Source organism: Physeter macrocephalus, chromosome 9, assembly GCF_002837175.3.
Source record: "Physeter macrocephalus isolate SW-GA chromosome 9, ASM283717v5, whole genome shotgun sequence".
NCBI lineage: Eukaryota > Metazoa > Chordata > Mammalia > Artiodactyla > Physeteridae > Physeter > Physeter macrocephalus.
In genome coordinates this window covers 106272218-106295845 of record NC_041222.1, presented here as the reverse complement: position 1 = coordinate 106295845, position 23628 = coordinate 106272218, and the positions used below count along the sequence as shown (strand labels likewise).

The following is a 23628-nucleotide window of genomic DNA, read 5'->3' as shown; positions in this document are numbered from 1 at the left end:
ACATTAAAATGTTCATTCTTTTACCAAAGGATGGAATTAGGGCTGAGAAACTTTTTTTTAAAATGAGCTTACATGGCAAATTAAAAGTTGGAAGTCCTCAATCAGGTCTCCAATTTTACTTTATTTTTCAGTTTATACACCTAGTGAGTGCCTGTGAACCTAAACCGAGGCCAGAATAGTACACAGGAGTTAACCAGGCAAAGATCTGGGAAGGGAGAGCGGCAGGTACACAGGAACAAGGACGAGTGAAAACACGTCCTTAAGTCTGCACGCCCAGAACTCTGGGAAGAAAGAGCAGAAGATAAGGCCATGGAAGTACACAGGCATCCAAGAGACCCTGCAGGCTATTTAGGGGCTGCAATTTGATCCAAGAGGCAATGAAAGGTCATGAGTTCAACTTTTTAGTGTATGCTATTTACAAACTTTTCCAAGGGTATATTTATTTGGTCAGATAATTTTTCAGACTCAAAACTACATCAAATTCCCATTAAGTTTTCTCTAAATCAAGTTAGTTGTAGCTATGGTCTACTGAGATTATTTTGTTTCCTGATCAATCATACAACATATCTACTATTTCCTTCCACTTTATGTCTTCTGGAAATATGACTATATCCTTTGAATGTTTTTTCTATGTCCTCTTTAAAAATGGAGATTAGTTACAGGAGGACACGCTTCTAAAACTTTTTTAATTTGGACATCAAAATATTAACCAGCATCCTCTGAATATAATTCTTTAACCAATGACTAATCCACCTAACAATTTTTATTTATATTTCTTCACCATGTCTACACTGAGACACCCTGGCAACAGTATCTTGCTGAAGTTTATATACCCTACTAGGTATCTAAGTAATTTTTTCACAATGCCTCTAAGGCCAAAAGAAATACCTAGCAGTCCCATTCATTAAACAGTTAGGTCAAAACTGCTTAACAGTATGGTCTACACTTTGTCCAACAGATGTAGTTATGTTCCCCTCACAACTGTAAAATATCCAAGGCACTGTGATGCTCCAAGTTGCCTCAGCACACAGTTTGAGAACTATAGCTCTAGCCTACAACCCTAAAAAGAAATAAAGGCTGTATCTGACAAAATCCATTCTCTGTGAATTTATGCTGCATTGCAGTGATGACTGCTCCCTTTTAAGATGTTTGCAGGCTCTACTTTTAATCTTGCCTGGGATGAACATGAAAAGAACTAGTCTAGTTTATAGAATCTGCCTTTTGAAAATTATATGATACTTGATGATCTCCAGTTTGCTACCAATTCTTCCATTTTCTACATCCTCAGATAAAACCAAAATAAATTCAATGAATATATATGCAAGTTCATTCAGTATTTGGTATCATGTTTAATCTTTAAAGTACCCAATATTTTAAAACTTTATAACCAACTAAACCAGTAACTGTTTTGCCTGTTCACTAGCAGTATCTCAAGAGGCTGAGAAGCCCTTACAACGGTGCTCGAGGAGCTGAACTCTACACTCAGACGGACTTAGTTTAAATCCTACCTCCGCCGCTTACTAGCGGCCTGACCGTACACAGGTTTTAAATCTCTGCAGGTCCTAATTTCTTCATCTTATTAAAAGAGTGATATCTAATTCAAAGGGATGCTGTGATAAGTAAATATAACTTGGTATATAATAAGTATGCAATAAATAATATCTATCATCAATAAGTTCAAAGCAACATAAGAAAAGGTATACTCTATGTTTGAGTACTGCTAAGCCCCCCAAAGTTAGCAGAAAGGAAATGATAAATGATCTCACAATCACAAATGGTTTAAAAGCTGAAAATTAAAATATTGAAAGTATATCTGATGCTCAGACAAAGACTGAATGGAAGCTGTGTTCTAGTGGAAGAAGTAACTGAGATACACAGTCATTGAAGACAATATGAAACAAGCATAAATGTATGTGAACACTTCAAGGTTATATGGGAGCCTGATGCAAATGGGCCAAACTAGTCCATTACTCGTCACTCCAACTGTGAAGAGCCAAGAACCCTTATGGAAGATGAACAGCGTGAAGAAGCATAACATAGTTTTCCCTATTTTCTTTACACTATACACATTTATTTTAGGAGATCTGATTAAAATTAAACCAAAAAAAGCCATACAAATTATAGAGTAGAAAGGTCAATAATACCAGAGGATAAAACCCCACACAAAAATCTTCTTTACCGGGCTTCCCTGGTGGCGCAGTGGTTGAGAGTCCACCTGCCGATGCAGGGGACACGGGTTCGTGCCCCGGCCCGGGAAGATCCCACATGCCGCGGAGCGGCTGGGCCCGTGAGCCATGGCCGCTGGGCCTGCGCGTCCGGAGCCTGTGCTCCGCAAAGGGAGGGGCCACAACGGTGGGAGGCATCTTCTTTACCATTTCATAAAAAACATGCATATGTGGAAGTCTGTAGCCCTCTTTTCTCAAAAATGGGAAGTATTTACAATTAGCCTAACACTTCAGGCTACTGTACATAATTCATAATGTTAATTTATATTCACCTCAATTATTTACCTCTGCTCAGCTACCTTTTAATAATCTTTTATAATTGGGAGAGCCATAAAGAGTTTTATCACACTCAAAAGTATTCTCTGTAAAACGACAAATTAAATTTTCACAAAATGATATCTGCTCTTCCTTAACTGGAACGTTTTTACGGAAGAAATGGGAAGATCTAAAAAAACACATATGCATACTTTAAAAAAAGGAACTATGCAAATTAAAACTATTGAATGCAACCATATTAAATTAATTAATGGAAGAAAAGAAAAAAACCCAATGAACAGGATCATAGTGAGTTATCAATCAGAGATGAACATGCAGAGAAAAACAAAGAGAAAAGTGGGGTTCTAAGTAATGAGGAAAAGGAAGACCCAAAAGCATGTCTTGGAGTTCTGCATAGAATGTAATTCCATTTTAAATATATTCTGATTTATTTAAAGCAAGTGGATAAAGTTATTACAACCATATGTTGGTTCAAAGTTATCACATGTTCCTTTAAATAGTATGTTCAGCCTATAACATATATAAGCTACAAAAATTAGGCCGAAGAGCTACATGTTTCCCACATGTAATCAAGGGCCAAATTTGCACATAAGAGAATGACTGCATCCAGAAGGCGAAAAATATTCTATGTATAATGGAGAAAACACCCAGAAGGTGTCGGTATTAGGCTGTACGTGACGTAAGACAAATTCACCAGCAAGGGTGAACTTATGGATCGTCACGGTCCAACAACCTGTTTTTACTGGCTTGCTGAGACACGGCCTCCATCTTTTCCGGGTGTTTTAAAAGCGTCGGCATCAGAGGAATGGTGACGAGCCGCAGCCCCCGGGGACCTGGATGTACTCCAGGTGGGACTCCTCTGCCAATAAATATGCACGGTGACTTCCATTACTTTCTCTAAAGCACAGCACAAGCAACTTCTGCAGAACACGCCATACCTTTCTGGAAGCCTTCGGCCATGTATTTCTCCTTTCCACTTAGCTTCATTATCTTCTGCTCTTTGTTGCCGCATTTGATCAAAAATGGCATGGTAATGTTCATACTGTCCTCGAGATGAAAAAGATGACGGAGCCACAGCCCCTCCACTGCCAAAAAGGGGAGCCTAGGAATCAAACAAAGAGCTCTCACATGCTTGTCTCACAAGACCTAAAAGGTCTGTACTACCCTCAAAAGAAAACAGTAAATTTCAACACTTGACTCTTAAAAGCAATTACCTAATTTAACATGTTTTCCTACTATATTATAACCATTAACAATCAAAAACTCGTATACTTGTTACTAACAATAAAGCTTAATTCAATGTAACTAAAATATAAACTACCACTAAATTTATGTAACTATGAAAAAACTTGGTCTTAATTAACAAGTTTTGAAACAAGTTTCTAGTATACATTTTATGTGATCCCATCCTATTAAGTTTAAATATGTACAGCTTATAAATAAAACAGAGCCTGCTTTTGTAACACGCAAAATTATATCTAACGAAAACATGGCATTTAACATACCCCAAATCCAATGCAACAAGCAATGAAGATATAAACACCACTGAAACATACTCTAGGTGTAAATAAAAGAAACAAAACAACATACCAATCCTTATAAGCAGTTGACAAACAAACTGGGAAACAAAGTATAAAGCTTGAAAAACATTTCATTTCCTGTAGTAAATGAGCGGCAATAGGCACACTCTAAAGTAGTAAATACTGAGCAAATTTACAAAATAGAAAAAAAAAAAAATTATGAGAAATAAAAATTCCCCCCAAAAAAATCACTGGAGAAAAATATTATTCAACCCAGCCTTGAAAGCAATGTAACAAAGAAAGAGTAAATGATTAAATATGAACCATGGTATTAAAGTAAAACAAAGTAAAAATAAGCACTGGAGGTATATGTTTAGGTGTCGGCAGTAGGGGGAAAAAGGACGCAGGAAGACGTAAGAAGTTAACTAGAAAGAAGGCAGATAGGGAGTGTTATATTTGGTCCTAAAAGGTCATCACAGGTAACTTACCCTCAGCCTGGGTGTGCGAGTTCATAGAATAAACAACAGAAAGCACGCATACATTTTCTAGCAGGAAAGTGCACTAAGACAGTTTCTTAGAAGATTGGTGGGACTTCCCTGGTGGCGCAGTGGTTAAAAATCCGCCTGCCAATGCAGGCGACAAGGGTTCAAGCCCTGGTCCAGGAAGATCCCATGTGCTACGGAGCAGCTAGGCCTGTGCGCCACAACGACTGAGCCTGTGCTCTAGAGCCTGTGAGCCACAACTACTGAGCCCATGTGCCACAACTACTGAAGCCTGTGCACCTAGAGCCCGTGCTCTGCAACAAGAGAAGCCACCGCAACGAGAAGCTCATGCACCCCAACAAAGAGTAGCCCCCGCTCACTGCAACTAGAGAAAGCCCGTGCGCAGCAACGAAGATCCAATGCAGCCAAAAATAAACAAACAAACAAATAAATAAATAAAGTTTAAAAAAAAAAGGTCAGTAAGTCAAATTACGCACGATAAGCAAGAATAAGAGAGAGAACAAAGTAGAGGAACTAATTAGAAGGCTTGCTGCACTGACACCAAGCCAAGAAGCCAAGAATCCTGCGAGAAAAGGAAGGCAATCAGAGAAGAAGTGAACGATGAAGGGAGCTGTGGGTTCTCTGCGGAAATAACAAAGGATGAAGGCAAAGGCATAGGACGCAGCCTCAGAACACATGCACCCAAGCGCATGGAAAACTCACAGGAAACAGAGATGTCAGGATGAGAGTTGAGTAAGAGTAGAATGTTACAGAGGTCAGGGGGCAAGAACTGCACTGCAAAGAGGAAATAGGAACCTCAAAGGCAGAGGCCGGCAGCACCAAAAGGAAGACAAAGTGACATGACTCAAGTGGAGGTGCAGCGCTCAAACGCGGATGAGAGCAGAAGCCAGAACACTGCCAGGAAAGGGAGAAGAGCTTCCAGGTGACAACATCCTGAGGGAGAAGTCTGGCTAAGGAAAATACAAGAACCAAATAAAAGGCATTTCAGTGTACCCAATGAGGTAAAACTTGTGTTAACATCTTAACGCAAGAATTGTGTACAGTATTATAAGAAAGCCTGATTTAAAAAAAAATCAGCTCAAGATAAAAATAGAAAACTGATTCAAGATGCTTGAATAGCAAGAGATGAAAGTTGCTAGAAAGAGGGAAGATACCTCATTAGGCAGGGAACTCCAGCAAGGTGATTTTCATATACATTTTCAAAATGTGCATCTCAGGGCAAGATTATCAGGATCACAATTCTGGTAAAAGGTGGTCATACCTCCTACGAGACTGGTTCCTCGAGTTTAGTCTGGGGCTAATATCGTCTTAAATTTGAGTGTTCTAAGGTTTCTCTCTAGCAAAATCAAATGTATGTACATATCTCTGAAGATACTTATACTCAAACTAATGCTGAAAACACTGTACTAGAATACTGAAGCAATAGGATCTTTTAAACATGACTTTATTCACCAATTATAAGTGCAGGTTGATGTTCTGACAAATACAGACATTCTTGGAACCACTACGACAATCGAAAGCACATCCATCACCCCAAAAGGTCCCTCATGTTCCTTTGCAGCCAACACCCCCTCCTTCTAGCAAACACTGATCTGCTCTCTGTCACAGAAATTGGATTCACCTTTTCTTATCATTTCATATAAATGGATTCATACAATATGTACTCTTGTGCCTGGCTTCTTTCACTCAGTATGCTTTTGATTGACCTGTGTTGTTGCATGTATTAAAAGGCTATTCCTTTTCAATGCTGAGTAGCATTCCAATATATTATCAAACAACAGATACACTCTTATATATAATGGTTATCTATATAATCAAACTATGTATGTGGAACATTTCATAATTTTTCTAAAAACACACTTTCGTAAGAGATACATCAAAAATGGACAAAGCATTGAAAATCAACTACAATTTTAAAAAAGAAAAAAATACCTATCAGAAGAATCAAAAAAAAAGTCCCAGATTTTGCAGATACTAAGTAATCAAGGACAGTAGGTTATTTATACTGTGCATAATGTCTTGGTATTTGGAGGTATATAATAATAGAATATTAACTTTGAAATATTTCCCTTAATGTTTAGTTTTTGTTTTATCTTTATTTTGGGGAATCTCCTTAATTTGATTCACATTTTTACTGAGCTTCCAGGTCCTGTACAGAAATCAAACAGCTGAAGAAGTTAAATATTTCAAACCTCTTGGGGGATAAGTACAGAAACTAACATAGACTTTGCTTTACGTCATGGAAAATAAATTGTTTTATTAATCCTCACAGAAAGCAGTATAGAAGTTTATGAAGCGAAGCAGAAACCTATTAAGCACATAGTATCTCACACTGTTGAGAAACTATAATCAAACATTGATGGGCTTCCCTGGTGGCGCAGTGGTTGAGGGTCCGCCTGCCGATGCAGGGGACCCGGGTTTGTGCCCTGGTCCGGGAAGAGTGGTTGAGGGTCCGCCTGCCGATGCAGGGGACCCGGGTTTGTGCCCTGGTCCGGGAAGACCCCACGTGCCGCGGAGCGGCTGGGCCCGTGAGCCATGGCTGCTGGGCCTGTGCGTCCGGAGCCTGTGCTCCGTGGCAGGAGAGGCCGCGGTGGTGAAAGGCCCGCGTACCACAAAAAAACAAAACAAAAAACAAAAAAAAAAAACATTGATAAAACTGGACTTTAGGATTAAATATGGCTTTAGACGTCACAGGGGAAAAAGGTGCTTTACTGAATAAAGAAGATATACGCAAAGGGAGAAGAAAAAATAATCAAATTCTCAACGCTAATCATGGACTGATATAAAGTGCTTGACAAGATCTGAGGGCCTGCACTTGGTAAGATTTTACTTTCTAATCATATAAGATATGGGGTTAGTTATTTTAGAATGGGTCAAATTCTGTCTGAGTCATTCCTTATCACTCAGGAGGTTAAAAGTTCAATTTCATAGTAAATTGGATAGTACAGTACAAAAATAGTAAAGTACAATTTTAAAGATAAAATTGTATTACTAAAAACTGTATAAGTCTATATTAATACAGAATTAGAAAAAGTGACTCCTACTGGGTTATTGATATGTAATACGAAAAATGTGTCATCTCAAGACACTGAAATACAAACCAAGAAAGCCAGGGCAGAACGTGTATATCTACATAAATAGATAAATTTTTATTCAAATCTTATCTTTTGGGGAAAAAGAAACAAGTAAGAATGGTAATCATTTCAACTTAACAAATATCTACTGGGCACCTAACTACCAAGTTTACTGAGCATGGTCAGGCGAATTCACAGTTTAAAGACCTTAAGTAACAGTTGATTGGATGATACAAATTAAAACTGATAATACAGAGGAATGATAGTATGTATTCATTTTTTATTGCTGTGTCATAAAGTACCACAAACTCAGCAGCTTAAGACAGACCCATTTGTGGTCTCAGGAGTCTGGGCATGGTTAGCAGGGTCCTCCACTCGGGGTATCACCAGGCAGAAATCAAGGTGTCAGCCAGGGCTGCCACCCTCATCTGAGGCTCAGGATCCTCTTCCAAGCTCATTGGTTCCTGGCAGAATTCACTCCCTTGTGGCTGTCACGGCTAAGGTCACTACATTCTTGCTGGGTGTGGGTCAGAGACCACTATCAGCTCCCAGAGGACACCTGTGGTTCCCTGCCACATGAACGCGTGCTTTTTCCCAAGCCAGCAGAAGCTGTCTCTCTGACCTTCTCCCTTCCAGGCTGCTATGAGGGAGGTTTATAAAATAGTGATGTGACCACAGGAGTGGCTACCCTATCAGCAGGGCCGTACAACACAGCCTGACCAAAGGGCTGCGACACACCCTGTTCACAGGTTCCCCCACGCTCCAGTGGAGGGATAACATCAGGCCTGACCCCTAGAGTCAGGAATTTGGGGACCACCTTAGAATTCGGTATGTCAAGGATGCTATGAGGGCAAAAGAAGAAATGCAAGATTCAGACTGGCAGAGCAAGGAAAGGAAAAGGAGCTTAACAGGTGAGTCCTTGCAGGCCAAGCTCGGGCCCTGCTCTTGAAATTTTCTTTCTTTTCTTTTCTTTTCTTTTCTCTTTTCCTCCCTCTCTCCCTTTCTTCCTTTTTCTTTTCTTCCCTCCTTCCTTTCTTCTTTATTTCTCTTCCTTCCTTCTTTCCTTCCTTCCTTCCCTCCTTCCTTCCTTCCTTCCTTTCTTTCTTTCTTCTTTTAAATGAAGAAATTAAGGCTCAGAAAAGTTAAGTAACTTGCCCAAGGTTGTACAGTGTGGATCTGCCCAAAGGAAATGCCTGAATTAACCTACCTAGGTAAATGGCTGGTTAGGTCACTGGTTACCTAGGTAAATGGCTGGAGGTAGGAGTGAGAGGAGGGACGGAGGGTGCTTTCAGGTAAAAAGAAACACAAGTGTCAGGACGTAGCTTCAGCAGGCCACACACAGTGGGGAAACTGCAGTACGGTCCTTAGCTCAGCATGACTAGAGCACACAGCACTGCATGGCGGGACCAGGATGAGTGCGGAGAGACTGGCAGGGCCCCACTTAGTACGGGTCTTCTGAAAACGGAATCTTCAGGTCTGCGTGAAGCTACAGGAGGACTTTAGGCAGAGTGGAGACAAACTATATATGATTTTAAAAAGACGCCTCAGGGCTTCCCTGGTGAAGCAGTGGTTGAGAGTCCGCCTGCCGATGCAGGGGACACAGGTTCGTGCCCCGGCCTGGGAAGATCCCACATGCCGCGGAGCGGCTGGGCCCGTGAGCCGTGGCCGCTGAGCCTGCGCTCCGCAACGGGAGAGGCCACAACAGTGAGAGGCCCGCGTACCGCAAAAAAAAAAAAAAAAAAAAAAAAAATAGACACCTCAGGCAGGAATGGTGTCTCATAGCCTTCACAGCAAACTTTTTATGCAATTTTAACAGTGTCACATATTAGTTATCAGTACAAATTACATACCAAATACGTGCAGGAAAACTAAGGAGTCATAACAGATGCTGAAGAACTCTAGTAAAAAGTTAAGTGTGTCCCCCCAAAAAGCCAGTTGTATACCTTTTCAAGAGCAGCGGGAAACTGGAGAAAAAGCAGTAGTGTAAGTGCACTGGCACCAAAGGCCTACCTTCATTTCACCGCTTCCACCAGCACTCAGCACGTTTCTCCATCCTTGTTCCCTGGCCCTATTTATTTTCTCCAACTTTTGGGGAAAAGAAACAAACAGACAAAACACCATTTCAAATATTTAGTATAAAGTACATGAAATAAATTTAGAAATAAAATGGAATCAGTGTATCCCTTTAAAAAAAAAGGGCAGGGGGGACTTCCCTGGTGGCGCAGTGGTTGGGAGTCCTCCTGCCGATGCAGGGGACACGGGTTTGATCCCTGGCCCGGGAGGATCCCGCATGCCGCGGAGCAGCTAAGCCCATGTGCCACAGCTACTGATCCTGTGCTCTAGAGCCCGTGAGCCACAACTACTGAGCCGGCAGCCCTAGAGCCCGTGCTCTGCAGCGAGAGAGGTCACCGTGATGGGAAGCTAGTCCACTGCAGTGAGGCGTGGCCCCCTCTCGCCGCAGCTAGAGAGGACCTGTGTGCAGCAACGGGGACCCAACGCAGCCAGGAAAAAAAAAAAAAGGCGCATGTGTAGGAGGCAGTACAGCATACCAGGGAAACGGACCATCCTCTTACCCTTTCCTTTTCTTGCCTTTTCATCTGTTCAGCCTTCATTAAACTAATCTGTAACAAGTTTTAAAGACAAACTTTTCAGAACTCTTGAAACTATTATCCTCTCCAACTTGGAAGGGGAAAAAAGTAAGAGCAAAAAAACTACCTGATCCTTTTGTTTCTTTTCTTTTTCATTCAATTCCAACCTTCTCTTCCTTGCCGGTTCCTTAAATTAAAAAAGAACATTTTTTTATTAGTAATAAAGACTACTTCTTCTAGTTTCATCAGTAAAGCTAGCATACCAATGGTAGACGTATGCCCAAGGAGGTTAAAAAACAGAAGTAAGTTAGAGGTATTTGTTTGAAAGAAATAAGGAGGAAAGGTTTGAAGGTTTTATAAGATTTGTTTCTTTTTTTATAATTATTTTTACAAAGCTTTAAAATAAGCAGACAGATGTCTTTATACCTCAAACAGTTTCCTCCTTTCTTCTCCAGGATTCACTTTCTTCACTGGACTTTGATGGGCCTGGACAAAAAGTAAAACTACAAATTAGATAAGGATTTTGAAAAATTCAAATGTATGGAAATTTAAAACAGGAAAAAATGTAAAGCCAATACTGCCATAACTGTCTTTCAAGATATATTATCCCTGGGGCTTCCCTGGTGGTGCAGTGGTTAAGAATCTGCCTGCCAATGCAGGGGACGTGGGTTCGATCCCTGGTCCGGGAAGATCCCACATGCCGCGGAGCAACTAAGCCCGTGCACCACAACTACTGAGCCTGCGCTCTAGAGCCCACAAGCCACAGCTACTGAGCCCGCGTGCCACAACTACTGAAGCCGACGCGCCTAGAGCCTGTGCTCCACAACAAGAGAAGCCACCGCAATGAGAAGCCTGCACACTGCAACAAAGAGTAGCTCCCGCTCGCAGCGACTAGAGAAAGCCCATGCGCAGCAATTAGAGAAAGCCCACACACAGCAATGAAGACCGAATGCAGCCAAAAATAAATTAAATAAATAAATAAATAAATAAATAAATAAATTTTTAAAAAAATAAATAAAGTTACCTATAAAAAAGTAGATAAAGGACATACACAGATGTTAGCAAAAATAAAGGAAATAGCCAGTAACTACCACCCAAGTTAAGGCACAGAATACTGCCAACATGCAGAAGCCCTCCACCAGAGAGGCAGCCACCATCCTGACTTTACTAATCACTATCTTGCTTGTCTTTATGGCTTTGCCAATTATGTATGCCTTCCTAAGCAATACAGTTTAGTTTTCTGTGTTCTGAGTTGTATATTAATGGCATTACACAATATATATTCCTTTGTATCTCACTTCTGTTGCTCAACATTGTTTTCAGAATCGTCCACGTTATTATTTGTATCTGCATTTGTTTTCTTCATTGATAAGTAATACTCCACTGATGTTGATTCCTTTCTTGCATAGTTATCTTGCACTTTTCTCAGCAGGTCTAAAGTATTTGAGAATTGGGAGACTGGGATGGACATATATACACTAATATGTATAAAATAGATAACTAATAAGAACCTGCTGTATAAAAAGGAAATTCAAAAAAAATAAATAAAAAATAAAAGAAAGTATTTGAGGGAGTCTGTCACTATGTCTCCCCATTTCCTTTTCTGATTATTCATTTGTGGATGCTGAACTTCTATCAGGTCACCTTACTGAATTCATTAGTAGTGTTCTGCTGCTTCACTAGGATTTTCTACATAGGGAGCCATATCATCTGTAAATGTCTGTTTTCTCTTCTCTCCCAGTATTTATGTTTCTTATTTCTTTCTCTTTTTAATTACATTAGCTAGGCTTCTGGAATAACATTAAATAATAGCAATCATCGCAAACATCCTCGTTTTGCTCCAAACTTTAATGTAAATGCTTCCAATTTTTCAGTATTATGTATAATGCCTGACATGGGTTTCTAGTATATATAACTGTGTCATGTTAAGAAGTTTCCCCTCTATTTCTTGAATGAAAGAAATTTGGATTTAAAAAATTTATTTATTTATTTATTTTTGGCTGCACTGGGTCTTCATTGCTGTGCGTGGCCTTTCTTTAGTTGCGGCGAGCGGGAGCTACTCTTCATTGTGGTGCGCGGGCCTCTCCTTGAGGTGACTTCTCCTCTGGTGGAGCACGGGCTCGAGGCACGCGGGCTTCAGTAGTTGCGGCACGTGGGCTCAGTAGTTGTGGTGCACGGGCTCTAGAGCGCAGGCTCAGTAGCTGTGGTGCATGGGCTTAATTGCTCTGCAGCATGTGGGATCTTCCTGGACTAGGGCTGAAACCCGTGTCCCCTGCATTAAGAGGTGGATTCTTAACCACTGTGCCACCAGGGAGGTCACTGGATCTTTTTTAAAAACCATTTTATTGAGGTACGATGGACATACAAAACGTTGTACATGTTTAATGTATACAACCAAAGAAGCTTTTTTTTTTAAGTGTTAAATTCTACTGAACTTTCAGTATCTACTGAGATCATTTATGTATGATTTTCTCAACTTACTAATGAAGTGAAACTAACCAGTTTCCTACTGTTGAACCATCCTTGCATCCCGAAATGTATCCTATTTAATAATTCTTAAATCATTCTTTTGATAAATGATTTGAGTTTTTGAAAAACTTCTTTTAGGATTTCTGCATGTGTGCTTGTAAGTATAATTGACCCATGGATTTCTTTCTTTTTTTTTATCCTGGGCTAGCTACTCAATTTTGTGAGCAATGTTAAGCCTACCGTATGATCAGTTTTTCAAACCGGTCAAAATACAATTCTATATACCAAAAAAGATTAAAAGTATTTACAGGAAACTCTAGTTATTTATCATGAACCAATTTAAAATTTTTCAGCTACCTTAGGATAAAATGAATATAAAAAGAAACACTGTACAAAATTATTTACCTATGTTGTGTTTCAACTCAAAGGAAAGCAAATGCTACTTAAAAAAATTATTTCAGTGGTCATTTACATTATTATTAAAATAATTCAGCGTTTGATTAAATCATTAAAGTGTCTCCACTAACAATTCCATCTCAACAGCAGCTGTATTTTGGCAAAAGTCAATGTTATGAAATTATTCTCATATACCACTTCCTAAATTTTGTAAAATGACCATAACGGTTAAGCACTAAAATTCTAAATGTGAATTCAGAATATTACAAAATAAATATGACCCCCAATCAATATGAAATTAATATAATTAATTCCAGAAATATATCACTGTTAAGATATTACATAGCTCACAACACATAAAAAAGAACTAGAAAGGCACCAGAAGTTTCCTTTCACTAAAAAAAAAAAAAATTCAAAAAGATATTTAAAGTTTCTGCTTACTTTAGAAAGCAACATGATACATAATTTAAACATAATTTCTTCCTTAGGAAATGCAACTAACTTATTTTAATGAATACATTATTTAATTTGAGCACAATAAAATGATAATATTTAGAATATGCAACATCATCAAATGGGTTGATAAACTGTTAAAATGAGAATAATGATTCTCTTATACTGTGTTTTGGCATTCTAATTAAATAACCATCATAAACCAAATCCATTTTATTGATACAGTATGTTTTAAACTCAAAGCTACATCATCAATGTGATAAGTGGTATTAAGTCTCATACCAGGGACTTCCCTGGCAGTCCGGTGGTTAAGACTCAGCACTTCCACTGCAGGGGGCACGGGTTCGATCCCTGGTCGGGGAACTAACATCTCGCAAGTTGCACGGTGCAGCCCCCCGCCAAAAAAAAAAAAAACCACCTCACACCATGACTAACTAAATGGCAAGTCTACTCCCTGACAAAATGACCCAAGCAGTAGGTTCCCGGAACCGTCCCACCTCCTCCTCACTGTATTATTAGATCATAACTCCTACCTAACCTAATGCTGGCTAGTTATTTCAATTCAACTTTCACTTAAGCTGAACCATGTTATCTTACCACCTCGTCCCAGGAAAGACACTAGGGTTAATGAGATGACAATAATACTGAAATATTTAAACAACAGTAGCTTTCAAACTTTTTGTAAAAGCAACCCACAGGAAGAAATATATTTCACATCCAGGCCCAATTAAGATACACACACATACACACACACACACACACACACACACACACACACACACAAGTTCCATAAACTGCTTTTACTATGTGTAGCTGAGTCTGTTACTTTCCATTCTACTACTTAAAAAAAAAAGTCCCTGATCTTCACCCACTAAACGGTTTTGCCACCACTAATAGATAGCAATCCCCTCTTTTAAAATAGTCAAGAGAGCGTTCTGGGGGCACTATTACTGAAGTACAAGGAAAAAACAGTTGTATATAATGTTTTTTTATGGCATTACAATCACAAAGTTAACATTTCAAAGTATGTTTTATATATATATAGAATTTAAACTAGTGGGGAATGCTACCCAGGAGCTTTGTAAAAATACATATTCCTTCCATACAAAAGAGTCTTACTTGGCAATAAACAGGAATGAAGTGCTGATACACGGTACAACATGGATACATGCTACAACCTTGAAAACACTATACTAAGCAAAAGAGGCCAGTCACAAAAGACCAGGTACTGTATGACTCCAGTTACATGAAATATCCAGAACAAGCAAATCTATACAGAGACAAAAGCAGATTAGCAGTTGCCCAGGGCTAAGGGTTGGGGAAGGACGGGGAGTGAATGAATGCTAATGGGAAAAGGATTTTGTGGGGCGGCAATGAAAATGTTCTAAAGTCGATTGTGGGGATGGTTGCAAAACTCTTGCAAATTCATTAGAAACCATTTAATTCCAAACTTTAAATGGATGAGTTCTATAGTACGTGAGTTATATCTTGATAAAGCTATTTTCAAAAAACACATATCCCCAAGAGTTGCTGAATTATAATTTCTGGACACAGAGCCCTGCGTTCTACATTTTGACAAGTTCCACAGGTGAACCCTTATGGAGCAGGTCTAGCGCTGGTCTCCACATTTGTGAACCACGACACCCAACAACTTAAAAATATTAACATGAGTGATACAGCATCCCACTATACATGAGCAGCTTTAAACCAGATTACACAACTGTGTGCAACAAGGGAATGTTTAACTAAGACACCTACATGCTCTTGGGCAAGTCACATGAAAGCAAGAGTCATATTCATGTTTTGGTCCTCCAGATTGCCTCACATATAAGATACTCAAATATTTGTGAAATAAAAATGCCAAGCTGTTCCTCTGACATCACACAAGTATTTTCAGAACACTATTTCTACACAGAAGAGAAAAATATGGTAATATAAAACATCCATACTAAAAGAAAAGTGTTGTTTTGTTTCTTTGCTAAAGTCAGAACCAAAATACTGAAACATACTCACGGAGCTCCCTCTGGTGGCTTCATAACCACTCCTTTGTTTTAACTGAAGCCTTTTAGAAAACAGCTATAATTATTAACAGGAATTGGAGCAAAGAAAGTCTTTATGACATGCAGATATTTTTATGATATGCTGAGTAATAAAAACTTCATGTGTATTAGCTTAATTTTCTGCAGTTAAAAAGAGACAGACAGGACTTCCCTGGTGGCGCGCTGGTTAAGAATCCGCCTGCCAATGCAGGGGATACGGGTTCAATCCCTGGTCTGGGAAGATCCCACATGCCGCGGAGCAACTAAGCCCGTGCGTCACAACTACTGAGCCTGCTCTCTGGAGCCCACGACCCACAACTACTGAGCCCATGTACCACAACTACTGAGCCTGCGCTCTAGAGCCTGTGAGCCACAACTACTGAGCCCATGCACCACAACTACTGAAGCCCGTGCGCCTAGAGCCCGTGCTCCGCAACAAGAGAAGCCACTGCAGTGAGAAGCCCGCGCACCACAACCAAGAGTAGCCCCCGCTCCCCACAACTAGAGAAAGCCCGCGCAGCAACTAAGACCCAATGCAGCCAAAAGTTTTTTTTTAAAAAGAGACAGGCACTATCAGTAAGGGGTTATGGTTTTCCTTATAAACTTCTCCTTTTCAAGCTTGATAGAAAGTTAAATTGAAAATTCTAAGAGCCATTATGAATTTGAATCTAAAACATGCTTTAGATTTTCTGGGGACAAAATAAGTCTTTAAAAAAATATATGAGTCATATAAAAACAAAAAAAAACTTATTTAAAAAAATCACATTTAAAATAATTTAGACATTTAGTTTTTTTCCTTTAATTATTTTCATTGTTAGGTTTGAAAAACTTCACGCATGTGTCGTTTCTTTTATTTTTATTTAGTTTTTATTTACTTCAAATTTTTCCTAATTTGTTTTCATCGTGGTAAAACACATATAAAATTTACCATTTTAGAAAACAGTATGGAAGTTCCTTAAAAAACTAAAAATAAAGCTACCATATGATCCAGAAGCCCCACTCCTGGGTATGTATCCAGAAAAACCAAAAACTCTAATTTGAAAAGAAACATGCACCCCAATGTTCACTGCAGCACTATTCACAATAGCCAAGACATGGAAACAAACTAAGGGCCCATCAACAGACGACTGGCTTAATAAGATGTGGTACATATATACAATGGAATACTACTCAGCCATAAAAAAGAATGAAATTTGCCGTTTGCAGCAACATGCATGGACCTAGAGATTATTATGCTAAGTGAAATAAGTCAGACAAAGACAAATACTATACGATATCACTTACATGTGGAATCTAAAATATAATACAAATGAATGTACATGTAAAACAGAAATAGACTCACAGACACAGAAAACAAACTCATGGTTACCAAAAGGGAGAGGGACAAATTAGGAGTACAGGATTAACAAATAAAAACTGTTATACATAAAACAGATAAGCACCACGGATTTACTGTATAGCACAGGAAATTGATACCCAATATCTTGTAACAACCTATAATGGAATATAATCTGTCCCCCCCAATAAACTGAATCACTATGCTGTACACCTGAAACTAACACAATATGATAGATCAACTACACTTCAACTAAAAAAAATTTACCACTTTAACCATTTTTTAGTGTACAATTAATGTGGCATTAAGTACATTCACACTGTCGTGCAAAGAAATCTGTCGTGAAACGTTGTTTAAATAAGCTGCATGTTTATTTCATGTGCTAATTATTATTTAGTTCTCACTGGTCTGGTCTAGAAAATCATGCCAAATGCCTACAAACTTTAAGGGCAACAACCTTGCCTGAACTCCAAATCTCTTATAACTATCACCTGAATCATGTACCTGTCATTGACTATTTGATGGGATGATATCTGCTATTCAGGATATTATTCACTGGAATCTGAAAATACCACAGGATGCTGCTCTTGCGTACCGAATAAATACTAACTGAAAATGAGGGAAACGTTAAGAACACCAACATACTGTTTGATCCGACCAGCCATGCGAAAGAATAAACACTTGGCTACGATCCCGCCCAAGGGTGAGGGCCACCTGCTACATCTTCAGCCCAGCCTCACCACGCGCTCTGACCTCTCCACTTGGTCAGGTGAACACGTGGCCCAGAGATAAGACAAATGACCTTCTACAAGTCCACCCAAGTATGTATTTGGGTTACAAGAGAAAGTTTAAGGGATCATATTAATTTTTAGTCTCTCCAGTACAACTCTCGATAATAATCTTAGCAGACTACTTGTCTTTCTAACTAAAGAAAAGAGCTATCGAGTCTATTTTTTCCTTCTGTGACCCTATGGAGTCCAGACACATCCCAGTGTGCTCAGGAGCTGGTCATTATCATTTTTTCTCTCTTGGTTTTGTTTTTCTAATAGTTATCAATTTGCTAACAACGGTAACAAAACGGCTTCTGCACAGAGTTTTACTAACAACTTTGGGGTGCTATTCATTCTTTTAAAGAATTAACACTTGAGTGGCTTGACAAACGCTAAGTTAGTGCTCTCTAATCCACGCATCACTCACTTATCCAGTCAGTGTTTACTGGGGGCCCCACTGGTTCAGGCACCAGTGAACAACATCACCCCTGCTCTCACAGATTCACACCTCCACGGAGGCTGGAAACAAGCACATGCAAGAAAAGCAGTGGAGGAAAAAGCAGACGGAGCTGTGGGGGTGGGCCAGAAGGGTGAATGGCAGTTCTATCCATAGAGCTGCGAGCACAGCCCGGAAGGAAGGAAGGAAGAAAACTATGCAAGAGCGAGACAGTCCTCCAGGAGAAGAGAGGAGCAAGTGCAAGCGCTCTTCTGCAGAAAAGTGCTCAGCATGTCTGAGGACAGCAGGTTTCATGGGCGCTGCTGGACGGAGACTAGCAAGGAGGGAGCGGAGATGAGCCTTGCGGAGGTAACAAGGGCACCTTCTCTGAGCGGGAGGAAAGGCTGCTGGCACCTCGTGGGCAGGAAAGGGCGACGATTACCCTTCACCATCAGAGCAGCATTGAGGCTGCCGTGTGCGGACAGACGCAGGACGCCGGTCTGAGAGCAGTGAGGTCAGGCCGGGGAGGGCGAGGGGGCCTGGACCAGTGTTTGACAGAGCGGGGAGCAGCAGTCAGACTGCGAACAGAACAGATTCTGCAGGCGGTGGACGGGAGGTGACGGTGACGGGGCATGAGCAGACTTCAGGAGCGTGAGGCAAGACAAGAACGATGAGTCTGGGGACGGCATGGACCCGGCGTTCAGACTTAACACACCCTCGTGCCGGGATGTCCGTCAGACACCCGGTTAGAAACGCGAGGACAGCGCGGGTCTGGAGTTCAGGAAAGGAGTCCCAGCTCGAGATGCAGATGGGTTGGTTTACAGGTGCTGTCAGAGAGCGAGGATGGTCCAGGAAGGAGGTGTCCCCGGCCGGCGTCCTGAAGCACGCGAGCGTCAGGGGTCAGCGACACCAGGAGGAACTTGCGCAGGGGGCAAGAAGAGCAGGCAGGCAGGGAGGGGGACAATCAGCAGAGTGTGACGTCTGGACTCAAGTGAATAAAAAGTTTAAAAAAGAGCACGTGATCAAGTGAGTCCAAAACTGAGGCAGAGGAAGAAGACACCCGACCCCTGGGCGTACCCAACTGGGCTCCCTGCGGTCCTCACCAGGAGCCGCTCCTAACAGCTGTGACAAAGCAAGAGGAAAGGGGAAGCAGGGAGGCGAAGACGTACAGACAAGGCTGGGGGAAGTTCTGCCGCCGAAGAAGCAGAGATACAGGGAAAGGGGTGGATCCAGGGAGACATGGGAGGGAGGATTGTGTTAAGAAGACTGAAGATATAACATGTTTGTTTGCTAACAGGAATGATTCGGGGAGAGGGAAAATATGACACAGAAGAGAGGGTGAAGTCCTTCAGCAGGCAGAAATACTAACAACAGACGGGCCACACACAGCTGGGTTGGCTCTGGATCAAAACACAAACAGATCATCAAAGTAACAGGAAGAAAGGCAGGATATTTACAAACACGTAGGACCGACTGGCAGGAGTGCTGCTGAGAGTGGGCAACTTCCTTCCACTTGCTTCTGTTTTCTCAGTGAAATAGGTAGCAAGGTCATTACCCTGAGGTGAAGAACAAGGAGAAAGGAGGAGATAACCATCTTAGAAAGTGGGGGGGTAACTGGACTGTGGAAACATAATAGGGTGGTGGCCACAGTGCTCGCCTGACGCTGGGGGTTTAAATTTAAAGCGAGACCAGTCAGAACAGCTGCCTGTTTTTCCCACCACATTCCACTGGGGCAAGACAGTCGAGGTTCTGGAAACTATTACAACGAGAGAACATGAAATTAAAGCCGGAGAAAGAAAATAAAAATGAAGAAGGGATGGACAATGAAAAAACTAGTGAAGATCCACAGATCCAAACAGAACAAAGAAGTTCTGGTGGCAGAGTCCTCAGGGAATGAGCTGAAAACACAGGAAGTAGTGGTCAGAGAGTGGGGTACCTGGAACTGAGACTACGAAATAGATGCTATTGTTGAAGACAAACGTGATGCCGTGACTCCAGGGGAGAGTTCCAAGGTGAGGCAGGAGACACGATCACTGATGCAAGAGAACCATCAGGGAGACAAGGCCGTGCACTACTTTGAGGCTCATCTTCTCAGACACCGAAGTCACCGAGAATCACGGCGGTGCGGGGAAGTGTCCGAGGTGACCCTCACGCGGAGGCGCAGCAGCTGACACGACGCCCGGCGGAGCGGCTTAGGGAGCAGGGGAGCCTGGCAATGACAAGCGAGGGGCACGCCCCCATCGCCCCACCTCTAGGCCCGGCAGGACAGAGGGACCAGAGGGCAACGGGTCCCCAGGAGAGAGGCATGACAGAGTGTCCAGGGACAAGCCAGGTTTCGGAGCAAAAGAGGTGAAGCCACTCTGGACAAGGCTAGAATACGGGGGATATTGCTGATGATGTGCTATCCGAGGCCCTGTGGAAGGGTTCACGGGTTGGCTCGGGGGAGGACCAGAGCCTTAGGGAGCTGGGACACTGCGGACCGAGGGCACGCCGGGGGCGCTGGGTGTCTTGTGGTGACTAAAGAAAAGAGGGCTAAAGGCTCTGACGGAATTGCTCCATTTAGGCCTGAACAAACATGGCACCAAAACCAGAAACACAAACGCGGTGTGCCAGCTGTCCGATGCCCCTCAGCTCACGGTTCACCCTGCGCCGTCCTGCTTGTGGCCCTGCAGCTGGACAGGGCAAACCTCAGGCCTGCGGCAGGATGCAAGCTTTGTCCGCAGACCACGTTGGAGGGAGGGACGCTGCACAAGGAAAGGGCTTCTCTTCCTCTTGTCCCTGTGGGTGCAGGACATGCGGTGAGTGACACCACCCCTGCAGGCAGAGTACCCCCGGCAGCCTCTCTGCGAGTTTCAGCGGCAGCCTCGAGGCCAGTGCCCGCCGCACCCGGTGCCCCAGCCGGCAGCCCAGCCCAAAGAGCCCAGCAGCGCCCGGCAGGCTCCTCCACGGGCCTCTCAGCACAGTTCACGCTATGAAGGTTCCAGGAGTCTGATCAGCTCCACAATGGACAGTCTCGCATCTGCCAGCCTCGGCCCCGGCACCTCAGGGAACCCCACTACCCAGGGGTCACCTCCATCCACACCCAGCAGGCTCTGAGTCTCGGCTTTAAGGGCAGGAGGGGGGATACTCTGGCCTCTGTCTCTCCTATGGGGCCCTGCCTCTGCACCAGGAGCAGTGCCTGCTTCCTGCGTCTGTCTGCTAGGCCTGTATTCTTTAGAGTTCTCTTTACCCCTCAGAAGTCAATTACCTAAAAACAGATAATAATTACTTACACTAAACTTTCCCCTAACAAATTATGATGTTTTCTGTCTCCTGACTGGATGCTGACTTACACAACTTATTTGAGACGGCTTTACAGGGATCGTGTTGAACTACTTTATCATAGCTTCTACCAAAGAGACGGACCACCCCTACTAGGAGGTCTGTCTTACAGCATCACACACACCTTTGTAACTACACGTGTGTGTACGTGTATGTATGCATGTGCATACGCAGTGCTAAACCAACAGGTTCCATATACCAGAGAACACAGCTAGTGACGTGAAGAAAAATATCAAATTCCTGCAACTAATACTCTGTGTTCTTAGACACAACCCCTAAATGCTACAGGCCTTAATTTTCATCTGAAATATGACAGACTATATGATCATGTTCCTCCAGCTCTATGATTTTGATTTATTTATCTCATCGTGAATTCTTAAATTCAAAATTTCCCCAGATTTTTATGATGTTGATCACAGATATTTACTTATTTTAGGCACAAAGACAAATGGCTCTCCTTAGGTTATTCAAAAACGATTTCATTTATAATGTTACTTTCTTTTTACTGCACCAGCTACTTTACTTAACTAATGTTTCTTTATGACTTCTTTTTTTTTTTTTTTTTTTTTTTTTTGTGGTACGCAGGCTTCTCACTGTGGCGGCCTCTCCCGTTGCGGAGCACAGGCTCCGGACGCGGAGGCCCAGTGGCCATGGCTCACGGGCCCAGCCGCTCCGCGGCATGTGGGATCTTCCCAGACCGGGGCACGAAACCGTGTCCCCTGCATCGGCAGGCGTACTCTCAACCACTGCGCCACCAGGGAAGCCCGTCTTTATGACTTCTGTAAGTCTCCCAAGTTTTAGGAGACTGGTGAAGCAGAAAACAATGTTCTTTAGTAACTTAATAAAAACAATCCTATGAATATCAAGATTAACTGAATTGAGCTACAATAAAATAAGGGCAAACTGAGCATGTTATTAATACACAGTTTGTAGCATGATCATCATACCTGTTTATGTTTTTCGAGTGGTTTCTTTTCATGTAATTTTTTATCTCCATATTTCTTATACGTTAAAGGGACTCCATATTTAGCAGCAGGCTTTGTAATTTTCTGAGCAGACACAACAGAAGCCAAGCTTTGTCCTGAACCTGGTCTCTTAGCTACATGAAAAAAATAGAAAAAAATTATTTTCAGAGTTCTTAATAGGAAACCCCTAATTTCAAAATTCTTCAAGATGGCCTTGTTCATGTTCACAATCACTGAGATCACTGAATCTGAGACTTTTCATTAAACGTCTCACTCCCTCCTTACCACACGGCAATGCCTCCATTAGGGCTATTCCACACTAAAGCCACTCTTTGAAAGAAGCAAGAAGCTAACTTGTTGAAATTTCTCTCACAGAACAAGCACGTCCCTAAAACTGACTATGGATGATGACTGCATGTATCTGTGAATATACTAAAAAACACTGACCTGTTGACTTTAAATGGGTGAATTGAATGGTATGCAAATTATATCTCAATAAAGCTGTTAAAAATAAACTTTAAAAAGAACATTCAATGTCTTAGAAATTACTTTTTTTTTTTTTTTTTTTTTTTTGCGGTACGCGGGCCTCTCACTGTTGTGGCCTCTCCCGTTGCGGAGCACAGGCTCCGGACGCGCAGGCTCAGAGGCCACGGCTCATGGGCCCAGCGCTCCGCAGCATGTGGGATCTTCCCGGACCGGGGCACGAACCCGTGTCCCCTGCATCGGCAGGTGGACTCTCAACCACTGCGCCACCAGGGAAGCCCCCTAGAAATTACTTTTGAAATCAGAATATAAACCTCAAGAGTAACTGTTAAACATTAATTCCATCACTATGAGCACTTTAATATTTGCTTCATATATAGTCTGAGTAATGCCTACACCAGAGACCCATTGAAGAACAGGTACTTAAAAGAATCTCTATAGCTAAGGGTCCCATGAAATGAGTATGTTTATGCACTGCTGGTACGAATACAAACTGGTCAAACTTTTCAGAGAGCAATTTATATCAAGAACAATGTTTATGGGAATTCCCTGGCAGTCCAGTGGTTAGGATTCCACGCTTTCACTGACAAGGGCGTGGGTTCAATCCTTGGCTGGGGAACTAAGATCCCACAAGCCGTGCAGTGTGACCAAAAGAAAAAAAAAAAACAACGTTTATAAATTGATTTTAAAGAAATAATCAGAGGGGCTTCCCTGGTGGCGCAGTGGTTGAGAGTCCGCCTGCTAATGCAGGGGACACGGGTTTGTGCCCCGGTC

The 23628-nt window shown here is 41.9% G+C and overlaps 1 protein-coding gene across 1 annotated transcript in view; it reads right to left on the bottom strand.

The window, feature by feature from the left end:
• Positions 1 to 23628, bottom strand: part of NEK1 (NIMA related kinase 1) — a 205564-nt gene that overhangs the window by 129104 nt on the left and 52832 nt on the right. Inside the window, exons 11-17 of the mRNA XM_028494271.1 lie at positions 22354 to 22505; positions 10613 to 10672; positions 10314 to 10373; positions 10172 to 10219; positions 9609 to 9683; positions 3440 to 3603; positions 3235 to 3360 (exon numbers count right to left, since the gene is read on the bottom strand). Coding sequence (XP_028350072.1) covers positions 3235 to 3360; positions 3440 to 3603; positions 9609 to 9683; positions 10172 to 10219; positions 10314 to 10373; positions 10613 to 10672; positions 22354 to 22505 — 685 coding nt within the window. The remainder of the gene's footprint in view (positions 1 to 3234; positions 3361 to 3439; positions 3604 to 9608; positions 9684 to 10171; positions 10220 to 10313; positions 10374 to 10612; positions 10673 to 22353; positions 22506 to 23628) is intronic.